General features: G+C 35.5%; 2 protein-coding genes across 2 annotated transcripts in view; both read left to right on the top strand.

Moving 5' to 3' along the window:
- Smp_055650 (hypothetical protein) overlaps positions 1 to 4,610 on the top strand; it is a gene marked incomplete at its 3' end in the record, with an annotated part of 35,693 nt that extends 31,083 nt beyond the window's left edge. Inside the window, exon 8 of the mRNA XM_018797413.1 lies at positions 4,547 to 4,610. Coding sequence (XP_018652457.1) covers positions 4,547 to 4,610 — 64 coding nt within the window. The remainder of the gene's footprint in view (positions 1 to 4,546) is intronic.
- A 3,190-nt stretch (positions 4,611 to 7,800) lies between these two features.
- Positions 7,801 to 11,614, top strand: Smp_055640 (hypothetical protein; the record flags this gene model as incomplete). The annotated part of the gene is made up of 3 exons (XM_018797412.1): positions 7,801 to 7,893; positions 10,967 to 11,315; positions 11,535 to 11,614. 3 exons carry the CDS (start codon positions 7,801 to 7,803, stop codon positions 11,612 to 11,614), a joined length of 522 nt encoding a protein of 173 aa, XP_018652456.1.
- Positions 11,615 to 14,283: the final 2,669 nt, after the last annotated feature.

Raw genomic sequence — 14,283 nt, 5'->3', positions numbered from 1 at the left:
CATAGTTGAACTCTACCTGTCATGTCTTCTCACTGGAACTCCCCAAATGTCCTCTTGAAGTTAGTCACTATTTATCGCGTGATAGTCAGCATACTGTTGTCGAAATGATTGAATTTTATTGGAATCACGAACCCATTTAGGTTGGTTGACTACAGTTAAACTTGTTCATCATTGGATCCCAACTCAGTGGTCGAGAGGTTAGGCATTTACGCGCGAGATTCATCTTCCAGATGAAAGGTCATGGACGAGCACTGCTGAGGAGACCTACATTGTGACGAAACGCTCCTCTAGTGCTAACAAGTTTCCCATAGTTGTTTAACTTAGATTGGTGCATGATTTCAATGAAATTCCATAATCTCACAACCCCTTACGGATAATCATCAATTTTTATTGACTATGAAGACAGGAGGAACTTAAAGCACGCAAATAATTAAGTCAGATTGGAGGTTTGGTAGAGACTGTACTAATTTAATAATTGGATTCATGAGTCGATTGAAGCTAGACTACCATGGAAAACCTGAAGGCATTGTTTGGCCGTTTCGTCCTAGTATAGTACTCCTTAACAGTGCGTATTCGTTATCCCGTACTCGGGATTCCAACCCAAGACCTTCGGTCTCTCGCGCGAACACTTAACCTCTAGACCGCTGATCCGGCATCCAGTCGTGTTAATCTCTAACTTCAACCGATCCACGGAATTGCGCCACCGTCCACTATTGTCTTCAGTGAGTAACTGCCTCACAACAGAAACAGTTGAACTCCGCTGGTCACTGCTTCTCACTAGAACTCCAGGAAATATCTCTTGAAGCCATAATAAAGTTACAATTTCGCTACGTTTAAAGAGATTACGAGATCACCTAAAATTGGCGAACAAAACGATAATCTGAGACACAACGACAAGAAAAGCTAAGTTATGCACTGCGCCTCAGGCCCGCGAACTAGGAGTAGAAGACCAAATCCAACGGAGAGAAATATATATTCCACACGCAGTCGAAAGCACTAACAAATAAGTACACAACTGAAGCGTTTGTACACAGTATCCTTGGGAAACGTAACAAAATAGCGTCTTAAAAGCGCGAACGAACCAATGATATTTAAGCTGTCATTCCAAGTGGGAAATACAATCTGAAGCTAAAAGTTGGCGCTTTTGGAGCGAAAACGAGAAATTGAAACTTTCAAAATAAAATTACAAAAATAAGATGTTTACCTAGTGACTTTTAAAGATCTAGCATCCTTGACAAATTTATTCAATTTCAAAAGGGATTAAAGAGTTGAAAGTGTAATGATTATTTAACTGCCTGACAAATTCTTATCTATCATGTACAATAAGAATGAGAGGCGGAAACAACATTGTTACTGATCTTAATCATGTTATTTAATTAGCCTAACAAAAGTGATGATTCATAATAAAAATATTTGCATAAAATTCGTTGCCAAATGAATAAAAATATTAGATGAATAGTTACACTTAGACTAAAAATGATTATACCTTAAAAAGAATAAATGTGGGACGTGTTTAATACATGTCTTTAACTCCCTACTGACTGTATTTATTTATTTATTTATTTAAATACATAAATATTGGTACTAGGAGGCACCAGATATATATGCGCCGCACAAAACTCATTTGATTTGTGTGAGGGCTGTGATACTGCCAGGGTGCCCAAACTGAAGCAGGTGGTTTCCTTAGGGAGCCACACCCTGAGCCTTTGACCTAAAGATCTGATCCATAAGGCAGTGGAGCATCGTAAGGGGATGCAGTCCCATGGTAGACGGTGATCAACGATTGATTCATACACTATTTGTTCCCCCAGGATACTGGGGCTCATGTGCACTATTGGTTTGGAATCAGGTTGTTTCAACTCCCCTAAGTGGACTTTCCGTGTCCACCAACCCGGTCAAGGCTCCGGACATTCACTTTTCATCCTCTTAATTTTGTAAACAACAGTAATGCGATGAGAAGGCAGTGAGTAGGACTTTCATGGCCGAGGCTATACACGCGTGGCCATATAAGAGCATTTCGAGGGGAAGAACGGGCTCTCCTCACTCTCGACCGTACCAGGGCATTTGCGGGCTCCTACTGACTGACTGATTGACCATTAGTTTGTGAACTTAATTTGTTTTGAATTTAACCTGTTAAAAATTCTCATACATTTATATTTATTTATTTATTTAAACACATAAATATTGGTACAAGGGGGCACCAGATATATATGCGCCATACAAAACAATGAGAATGGAAAGAGAAAAGGGGTAAGGTGCATATAAGGAAAAAAAAGAAAAGAAGGAACAACAAGAATCACAGAGTTTATCTTAGTGTATAATAAAAATAGTAATGGTAAAAATAGTAATGGGGGAAATAGAAATGTACAACCAGAAGATCTCTTTCAGTTTAGGAAGTTATAAAGAAAGTAAAATAAAGTTACAGCAGGATCACCAATAGCTTCTATTCTGAGTCTTATCTGATAACGTCTCTAGCCACTTTGTTTCACCATCTCTCGGACCCTAACCAGGCAGTCGTAAAGGACCAACAGAAGCCAGCCCTTTGCATTTTTCTTTCATACCACGACACCATGTCATACACTGACCACCTCTCCGCTTTTTCCAACAAGTCCCAGCGTCGGTAAATAATGCGCGACGTGGAATTCTCATACATGCATCGTAAAAGATAAAGATATATAATATAGAGACAAGTTAATCAGAATGGGAAAAAAGTATTTTAGGGTTTTTGAGCGGAATTAAAAAAAAAAACAAATTTTTAATCACACTTAATGAACAATGAAAATATCTTTGCACAGTACTCAGAATGTTTAAAATAATTAAGAAGTATTCATTCCATTATAAATATTGGATAAAATTGACAATCCTAAATGTATCAAAGTATTTAGATTCTTATGAATATTATATTTTATAAGACAGTAATTAATCAATATAGTTTGTTGATAGTAAACTAGACAAAGAGATTTTATATATAGTTCAGTTGAATAATCGATGAGCTGATAAGACAGAAATGCTAAAATAAATCATGAGTTTTACTCATTACATCATTATATCGATATGGCAACAAAGATGGTTCTGTGATAATTTGTTGACCGCTTCACTTATCTTGAGAGTCTCATCAGCCCTTGTGGTCTGGTGTGTGATGAAATCTCAGCACGAATACAGAAGGCTCGTCTAGCTATTGCGAACTTGCGTCATTTATGGAGTAGGCGAGATATCCGTCTAGCAACCGAAGGACAAGTTTACTGTGCAGCAGTCCGTTCCGTCCTACTTTCTGGCAGTGAAACATGGCCGATAAGAGTAGATGATATTCGTAGGCTACTAGTATTCGATCATAGGTGTCTTCGAAGCATTGCTCGTATATCCTGGGACCACTGAGTAAGTAATGCAGTTGTTAGGAAACGGGTACTAGGTAAGGATGGCAAATCGATTAATGTAGTAATGAAAATTCATCAGTTGAGATGGCTGGGACATGTGTTACGTATGCCCAATCAATGACTGCCCAGACGCGCGATGTTTTATGGTGTAGGAGTAGGTTGGAAGAAAGCTAGGGGTGGCCAGACCAAAACGTGGCACAAATCCATGAAGTCACTGACAAGTGGACTTAGCCATGTTGGTAGGTGTAGACTACTTGGTTGGGATTCGCGAGATGATAGCAACCGATGTTTAGAGACCTCGAATGACATGGCTCAAAATCGTTTACAATGGCGAAGGTGCATCCACTCTTTGTGTTCTACTAAATTCTAATCTTCTGAATTCATGTCCCTATCTTTTTTTCTCTTTTCAAATTTATTTCACTGGATTATACTACTTCAATAACATCTTCAAACCCTAATCTTTCACATTAATGCTTATACTCCTACTACTTCTACCACTATGGGATTTGAATCGACAACTTCATCTCTGTGCTGATGTGGTATGGCAACTCGAACTGAGGTACGTACTTACGAAGTTCTATGTTGTGACTGACTGACTGATAATTTCACCTTAGTAACTTTGTAGGGAATTTAACTACAAAGAATACTAGGTTTTCATTAGTTGTCTGACTTGGATCAGTTCATGATTCCATAAAATTCAATAATCTTCACAAAAACTTACATTAGCAATTATTATGTGCTTACTAATGACAAACTTCGAGAAGAAAATTCTTAAGTTCTAGTGTGAGGACATGACAAGTAGAGTTCAACTATGTCGGATGTGAGAAAGTTACTCAATGAATACAATGGAAGATGGTCTAGGAGTTTTATAAATTGAATGAAATTAGACTTGTACACTATTTGATTCTGACTCTAATCTGAAAATTAAGCGTTCACGAACGAAACAGAGTGATAAGTTTGATCCACGTTGGAGTTATGGTTACTCCTTGTTGAGGAGTTCCATTCTGTCACAAAATGTGTGTCCTGTTCTTTCTAGTTCTTAGCGTTTAATTTGGATCGATTCATTATCTCAATAAAATAATATTAAATATCCGGTCGATCGTGTAATTTTGGTGATACTAACATTGAATGAGATTTTTTTTGAATTTTAAACTAGTGTGTACTAATCAAAGATCACTTTTATCAGGTAGAAATACAATTTCAAAGTTCTTCGAAAATACGCAACATGATGCGTAATACATGGAATTTGTGATCAACAAGTGATCAGCAACATTGTATCCGTGTATCGAGTCATGATGATTGTTGAGTCAGTAGACTGATTTCAGTTAAACGGACAGTGGAAACAAGCAAGCAACAGCTAGACTTACTTCCTATCATATTACTAATCAGTAGGTATCACCTATAAGGTCCAGTGATAATTGCTTAATACTGCGAATTCATTACAGTTAGAAATGAAAACCGTTAGGTACCAACTCATTAGTTTGAAGAGTAAGCTCTAGCTATGGGGCCCAAAGACCGTCAGTCCTATCCCTTGTGGGATCGTGGTTGTGTATTGTGCACTGTTGAAAAAACAGCTATCCAGGATTTTTACTTTTCACTCGTTTTCGTGATGCTAATTTACAAATGTTATTTAATAAGAGCATTAAAATAAGTTAAGTCTTAGCTTTTTGTAGCTTATTCCTAATCGTATAGATTATGTATTGCCTCTATTATCTATTGTAATTATTGTAAACCAGTAACCAAATATTTGTTCGTGTACTCAGCTTTGAACCAGAAATTTGTGTCTGTGTGTGCTAGTGAGTTAATGAACAACTATCTGAATACCTAAATCAAAATGGGTTGAATGGAGTTTGAACCTATGTACGCAATATTTGTGAGAGTTACTAAGTGTTTAGGCACTTACCCACTAGATATGTGACGGCTTATATATATATATATATATATATATATATATATGAGAATGGTCCACAGGTGAAGTGAACTCTATCAGAGCCTCCAGAGGCTCATAAAGAGCCCCAACCAATCAGCGATTAATTAGAAGCTATGTTACTAAAATAACGAGATCCTGATTGGCTGTTTAACACACTGTTACTATGTAAACTCAAGGTCTCTTAACTACTATCAAATCCCTGTATTTTCTGTACATAATCGAACCTTGCAGTAAAGTGTTTCTCTCATACTCGTGTCTTCTTATTGGTGTTCAAGTCGCTGAATAGTTCTAGCCTGGGGTTATCAGAATAGCTTAGGATCTGAATATAGCGTTCAACTTACAAGACGTATCAACATATATATATATATATATATATATATATATATATCCAACTGTCCGGTTGATCTTTTATCCTAAGGACAAGCTTGCTTGAAATAAACCTTATGTAACAATACCTCGTGTCGTGAATTAGTTATTATCATGCCGGAAGCAAACGTAATGGCTAAGGTGTTTAAGTTAATTAACAGTATGAATTTAACCCTAATCAGTTCGTCAATAAAGATTTCTTCGTACTCCAATACTAAAATGTTTCCTTTCAATCAAGCTACCTTACAATCGACTGAATCAATCTGTTTAGTGGACTTTGATGCTGTAGAAAATACTGTCGACATCTTAAAATAGTCCATCTAATCCATCTCGCCTTTTTTTGTAATGACAAAAATATCTTGTATACGTTAATCAAATTTTTTATGGAAAAGTATGTTTTTATACTGTACCTGTTTCCCAATGTGTGGATAAATAATTTTGGATTGATTGAGGTTAGAAATTTATGTCGCTGGATGATAGCTCAGTAGTCTAGAGGCTAGGCATTCGCGCGTGAGACTAAATGTCTTAGGTTCGATTCCTGCGTACAGGATCGTGTATGCGCACTACTGGGGAGTCTCGAAGTAAAATAAAACGGCCAATTACATTTATTTGTCTGTAAAAATCTTTAAACTCCTTATTTCAAGCATTAAAATTTCTACAAATATTATTTCAAGTTTTAATCTTTAATTAAGTTATACATCATGATAATATACTCTCCTTTATTGTACAGGTCTTTTGTTCATAATTTTTCAGGATTTTCATGCAACTTATTATTTCTTTCTATTCATTTTAAGGCTTTCAAGTATTTGAGTTTAGTTTTATGTGATTGTTTTTCAATGACACTAAAAACATCCTCAAAGTGTTTGCGTTCATCAGTTAACAGTTTATATAAAGAATGACTTCCCAGAGACATGTTCAATTGATGGAAATTAAATAGCATTGATACGTTTATTTATATGGCATTTATGTTTAATGTCCTACTCACTGCCTTCTCGAACCACGGTTGTTGTTTACGAAATTGAGAGGACAAAAAGCGAATGTCTAGTGCTTTAACCGGGTTGGTGGACACGGAAAGTTCACCTAGGGGAGTTGGAAAACCCTGATTCCAAACCAATGGTGCACATGGGCTGGCTCCAGTATCTTCAAGGAACAAATGGCGTATGAATCAATCGTTGGTCACTGGCTTCCATGGGACTGCATCCCTTCACGATGCTCCACTGCCTTATGGATCAGATCTTTAGGTCAAAGGCTCGGGCTGTAGCCCCCTAAGAAAACCACCTCCTTCAGTCTGGACACCCGGTCAGTATCCCAGCCCTCACATAAATCGAATGGTTCATGTGGCGCATATCTATTTGGTGCCTCGTTGCACCAATATTTATGTGTTTAAATAAATAATAAATAAAAATATGGCATTTGAAGATTAATAAAACATGATATCAACTTTTTTGAAAGCTGTGTTGGAAGTACTGAGTGTCATAAACGTTTCTGAAAGATATTAAAATGAGATCATATTCATCTCAATGCTAAAACCTTCAAAGTTCATGCACTTAGTTGTATCAATTCTATTAAATGTGGACGAATTAAACTAGAACATAACACGTTTCTAAGTTGTCATTTATTAAATGAATTGTGATCAGACAAAGCTATACTCAAACAGGGGTTTTTTGTGGAGATGTTTAGTAATTTTTTATATATAGTTGAAATCATGAGTCAATTGAAGCTAGACCACCGTGGAAAACCTGGAAGCACTGGACGTCCGTTTCGTCCTATACTGAAATACTTATAAATTTCGTAACCATTAGAAGTCTTTTAATCATTAATCGAATTTTCAGTATTTTTTTCGTAGTTTTACTTTAAATTATGCAAAACTCTCTGTTTTGCGTTATTATTACTTTCATTTCCTTTGTTTTCACACACATATATATCAGTTTAGAATCACCATTACCAGTTCGTGCAAAAGGATTGGATATGTCTGTAGATAGTAGTTTAAATAGTAGTAGTACTTCTAGTGATGTGAATATCGCCGTCCTTAACGATACAACTCATGAAAATGCTAATGATGTTCGCGATAACAATGAATATAATAATAATAATATTAATGGTGATGATAATCTAGATCGAAATCACAATATGGTGGATAGGGAGATCAACGAAGACAATAAAGAGAATAGAATACTTTTGGTAGATCATCATTGTAACATAAATGCAATTGACAAAAATCAAGTAAGTATTACTTTCGATATGATAGTTATCTTGTTTTCGTCCATCATCATTGATTGAAAAACTGCTGAAATGACTTGATTTCAGAACTGGCTGAATATTTTTCACTGAAGAGAAATTCGCATTATAAAGTAAAATAGCACTAAGATGATTATGTCAGACTAATCAGCGATGCTTAATCCTACTATACACATAGCAGAAACGAACTAAGTACCATCAAGTCTTATGTTTCATACAATATTAAACTAATCAGGTATTCATCCAATAATCTGGAATTCCCAAGTTCAATCGATTCGTAATGTAACCTAGGTCCTCTTTAAATGTCATCCATAGGCTCACGTTCACATACACTATGTTAACTGTTCAAGTATCATGGTTTCCCCCTGGACTCTTGGAAGAACCACTCTTGAAACTAAGTAATAGTATCCTAAACATTAATAAAAATTAAAATGCGGTATTTTTTTGAAGATTCATAGTGTTCGATAATCATTTTCTGCCTAAAACAATAATAACTAGGAGAGTCATCCTTTTTGCTTTGTCGGAAATCTACATTTTTGAAAGCACACCGGTTATCCACCATGTTATTGAGGTAGTAAATATTAGATATATTGGGAATAAACCATACTAACTCAGTAGTCCAAAGGCTAAAACACTTACTACCTAATCTCAAGTTCTTAATTTCAATGCCTGATAAGACCAGTAAATGTAAACTGCTGAGCAATCTCATTACAGTGTATAGTATCTGCCAAGTGTTTCTCGGTCGCTAATAGTTGTTTAACTCTCGTTAGTCCAGTAAACGATATGTAACCTTAAATTCAACAATCTGCACAACACCTTACACTAACAATATTGTCTTTTTTACCAAGTCATCATTGCTAATAGGTATAATGATGAAATGCAAATAAACACCATGGTCATGATAATATGATTTTTAGTTATCTATTTTATAGTTGAAATCATGAGTCAATTGAAGCTAGACCACCATGGAAAACCAGTGCTTCCATGTTTTCCATAGTGGTCTAGTTTCAATTGACTCATGATTTCAACTATAAAATTACGGAAATCTCCACAAAACCCCTTCTGATGATTATCTATTTATTTGAACACGTAAACATTGGTACAAGCAGTCACCAGATATATATGTGTGCCACACAAGTCATTCGATTTGTGTGAGGGCTGGAATACTACTTGGGTGCCCAAACCAAAGCAGGTGGTTTTCTTAGGGAGCCACTCCCCAAGCCTTTATCTGGATATCTAATCTACAAGACAGTGGAACAATGTTAGTAGATGCAGTTCCATGGTAGCCGGTGACCAACAATAGGTTCATACACCATTTGTCCCCTCAGGATCTTGGAGCCCGTGTGGGACACTGGTTTGGAATCAGGTTGTTCTAACTTCCCTAGGTGGATCCTCCACATCCATCAACAATCGTATTAGTGCGTCAGACATTCGCTCTTTGTCATTTCAATTTCGTAAACAACACGTCTGCTGCGAGAAGGCAGTAAGTAGGACTTCCCTGGTAGAGGCTGTATATACGTGTCCTTGTGAGAGCATTTCGAGAGGGAGAGTGGACTCTCCCCACACTTGGCCGTTCCAGGTCATTCGGCGCCTCCTTGTACCAAATTTTATGTGTTTATATAAATAAATTGTAGTAAGTCACTCATCATAGCATTTGAGCATAATACTAATATGCGTTAGCTTGAATTTCCTTATCAAGTAAGCACGATGAGATGAAATTAACAAGGTAAATTGTCAAAGTGTCTAAGTAAGGTAGTACCAATGAAGTAGGAAATACTATGCAATCAGAACATGATTTAAAAGTCGGTGTGGGAAGATATGTTTGAAGGAATACTGGAAATGAAGGTTGAGAAAAATAATAAAGAGTAGATACACGTTCACTACTGTGTTTGATTATCAGACATATTACCCAGAATTTTTAATTGCAGGTTGATATAATCAATTAGGTCGTAAGCAGATAGTCTACATCTATCAACATTCAATGATTTTACGAACTTATGCTAAGTTTTTGTTTAAACACATGCTCATTCTTGTTGAGACTTTACAAAAGAATAGGAAGGCCGTATGCCAATTTGTTATGATTTTATGTCCAGCTTTTTATCACTTGAATTATCCACTAATCGAAATACGACTTGTCTAATCTTAACACTGTGCCAAATTAATGACGTTCGACCAGTATGAGCAGTCTAGTGTCCTTATTGGTTCCTTGTTGAGTCCAGGACACCAATTACAGCTTCAGCTATACGAATCATTTATTCCAAGCGTACTCGGTTTATATATCAGACAGACGGACCGCAGCACACCATAAAATAGAAAATAATATTTGTACAAGATCAAGCCAAATGTGTCCGTGAACATGGGATACAATAATCAATAAACTGAATATAATTTAGGGACAGTAATTCGTATAGTAATAATCCATAGGTCAAAATGAAGCTTATAATAAGACGAATATAGATATACACAATCTAATTACTCAATAGTTAAACTATAAGAATTACTTACACCTATTACTCCCAATGGAGCATAGGCCTCCGACCAGCATTCTCCAACCCACTCTGTCATGGGATTTCCTTTCTGGTTCTATCCAGTTTTTGTTCATTCTTCTCATGTCTGTCTCCATTTCTCGGTGTATTATGTTCTTTGATCTTCCTCTTCTCCTTTGGCCTTCAGGATTCCATGTGAGTGTTTGTCTTGTGACGCAATTGGGTGACTTCCTCAATATGTGTCCTATCCACTTTCAGTGCTTCTTCCTGTTTTCTTCCTCCACTGGAATCTGGTTTGTTGTCTCCCAAAGTAGCTTGTTGCTGATAGTGTCTGGCCATCGGATCCGAAGTATCTTGCGTAGACAACTGTTAATAAACACTTGTATCTTCTGGATGATGGATTTCGTAGTTCTCCACGAGTTCCTTCAGTACTCTTACAGGAATAAAAATATGATATCGGTTAGATTAGTAGGCTGTTATGTTAAGATAGCCATGTTAAACTCATTTGTGTTTATTTTTCAACATGTTCACATAATGTTTTATGAATTTCTTTTTTATAACTTCTTTTTAAGCCGAACTCCAATATTACCCTTACAAAATCCGGAATTTCTATTAATAAAATATCACATTTAAACTATATTGAACCATATAATTTGGATTTACGCACTGTTCAATGTTCTAAAGAACATGGCAATGGTAGTGTTGATGGTAGTGGTAGTAGTAATTTGTCGTCATCTCGAACAAATACACTGACAACAACATCAGTATTAAAAACTGGGTCAGCTTTGCCTATCTTAACAACAACAACAACAATAATAAATTCTGATATTTCATCCAATGTTATAGGTTCATTGAATATGTCTAATACTGTTATAACATCTGTTTGTTCGAATTCATTTGATAAGCAGTTATCAACAAATGGTAGTTTACAGCAAACAATAATTATGTCTTTGACACATCCTCATTCTTTGTCTTCTTCTTCTACTACTACTACTATTACCACTTCTACTAACATCAATCCTCTACTATCTCCTTCTCAATCGGATTCATCTGTATTCTTAAAACCAAATAAAACTTTAATATCATGTAATGGTACTAGTAATACTCTTGCTACTACTAATAGTACTATTAATCAACTAGATGATGAACATATTGAATATCGTGAAATTGATCCGATTGGTACAAATGCTTTAGCTATTGTCAAAGAACGATTTGGCTAATCTATATACACATATATCCTTCTTCGTTGAATATCTTCATAACAAGATGGAAACTGTACTATTGAATGATTATAATTATTTAATATATATCTTAAAAGATTTCAATATCTGGTACTATGTGCTCCACTCGTGAAGAAGACAAATGATGAAGATATATATATGTACTATGTATACTATATATATATATATGCTAAGAATAAACTTCTACTGAGATCGACTACCATATATACACACACACACATGCAGACATACCGTAACAATACCAATATCCCTATATAGATTCCTCATTTTGTATTTCGACTTACTTTATTTTATCAATTATTCAGTTAGATTTTAGTGTAAATTTATAATGAGTGTATATATATATATATATATATATATGTGTATATGGGTATCTTCTTTGATTATACATCCTTCCTCTTTTAAGAATCTTGTTTCCCGCATTTTCTGGCTTTGTATTCTTTTTTTATATTTTTAAAGGGGGGATACGATCTCATATATATGTTTATATATATACATATGCACACACACACACATATGCTCGAACCCTTTTTTAAATGGTTAATTTTTTTATTTATTGGTTTTAGAATTTTTTTTCCTTGATTCATCAGAAATTTTTATTATTATGTAACATTCCACTGGAAATGATAATTTACCGGACAAAAATCTACATTTTTTAAAATCATTTTTTACTGTTTCAGCTTTGTCAGTATTAAAATGTAAATGAATCACTCAACAATCTAAAAGAAATTCTGGTCTTATGTGAAATTCTCTCTTGTCTCTAGGTAGATTATTTAATGAGTAAATCTCAACATCAATACCACCAATATGCTTTTATGGTGTAGGAGTAGGTTGGAAGAAAGCTAGGGGTGGCCAGATCAAAACGTGGCAAAAATCCATGAAGTCACTGACAAGTGGACTGAGTCATGTTGGGAGGTGTAGACTACCTGGTTGGGATTCGCGAGATGATAGCAATCGATGGTTAGAGACCTTGAATGACATGGCTCAAAATCGTTTACAATGGCGAAGATGCATTCACTCTTTGTGTTCTAACTAATTCTAATCTTTTGAATTCTTCATGTCTCTATCTTTTTCTCTTTTCAAATTTATTTCACTGGATTATACTACTTCAATAATATCTTCAAACCCTAATCTTTCGGATTACTGCTTATACTCTTACTACTTCTACCACTATGAGATTTGAATCGACAACTGCCTCTCTGCGCTAATGTGATATGGCGACTCGAACTGAGGTACGTACTTACGAAGTTCTATGTTGTGACTGACTGGCTGACTGAATATGCTTATTTAGCTTAAGTGTCAAACTATTACCGTCTACGTCACCGGTATGAGATATCTGTTTGTCTATGCTTATTCATGATTGTGAAAGTAGAAGTCATGGATCAGTAAGACATATTTGAGTATCAGTACCTTCGAAGCACTGTCCTCGTATGGTGTTGCAATTTATCAGTGTAGGATCTAAATAATCTGCCGACGAATTTCCCAAATAAGTACCTACATTTTGCTCACAAAGTTTTGGCAGGTCTACGGTTAAAAAAGTAACTATGTATATAGTGAACAATCACAATATTTTCCAAGATGTAAATTAATACCATTGGTACATAAACGCAAAATAGTAAAGTCTGTTACAACGACAACAATAAATACACGCCTATCAGACACTAGCAAGGAGACAACAAAATGAATCAATAAATAAAGTTGTGTTTAAATAATAACTGGTGCAGCTTGATGATTGGCAGTTAAGTAAAACGGGTTACAATAATAATCAGCCTGGTACCAATAAGTCTTAAGTGATGAGCGTTTAACTCAGATGTTATTGGTTGATTAACTCTTATCGATATAGGTTAACAAACAGTGTACCTATGATGTAGTAGTGGTAGATAGTCGAGATAAAAAGTCATCTACTACAAGTGGTAATCACTAAGCGTAAGGAAAGACATACTTATTATGAAAAAACCGTAATAATTATGGGATTATGCCTAGAAGTCTAACTTAACAAGAGTTGAAAAAGCTAGAATATGAGGTAGTTATAAAAGATGAATTAAGCGCAGGGTTAGTACATTTGCATTCATATGTTTTTCGGTGTAGGGAATGTCTTTTGAAAACAATCTTAACGAGGGTCACATGACTAGGAAACATTCTTCACCACACTACATACCATCATAAAATAGCACACGAATTCACTCAGCGTGAATATCAGCGATTAACGCACTATAACGTAAACTTCGTACACACAATAAAAATAAAACACGAGGGAAATACGAAGTAGAGAATATGAAATATTAAACTGAGTTTGCTGACTGATTGGCTAACTTGTTCAGAAGGCCATAATTCCCACCAGTTCACGCTAATCATAAAACGGTTAAATATAATTCAAACTACTGAGTAACAGTAAGTAGTTTGGTGTAAAGCAGGAAACATCGGTCTTAGATGAAGCAATTTTAAAAAAAGTTGGACGGTCCCCTGAATTGAGAGGGAATAATAGCTCTATCATTTTCCTATAGTCTCAATAACAGTCAGATTTTCAGCAGTGGCCTACTAGATAAGTCTGAAAAGTTGTCTGCTGTAACCTAATGCCATTGCCCTTTCCATTACTTTTCCTTCCGCTACCCACCACGACTCATGATCATTAGATATGGTTTTTATCC

The sequence above is a fragment of the Schistosoma mansoni genome, chromosome 4 (genome assembly GCF_000237925.1).
Source record: "Schistosoma mansoni strain Puerto Rico chromosome 4, complete genome".
NCBI lineage: Eukaryota > Metazoa > Platyhelminthes > Trematoda > Strigeidida > Schistosomatidae > Schistosoma > Schistosoma mansoni.
Note: the sequence above shows the minus strand (reverse complement) of the source record. Positions and strands in the feature narration are given on the sequence as shown.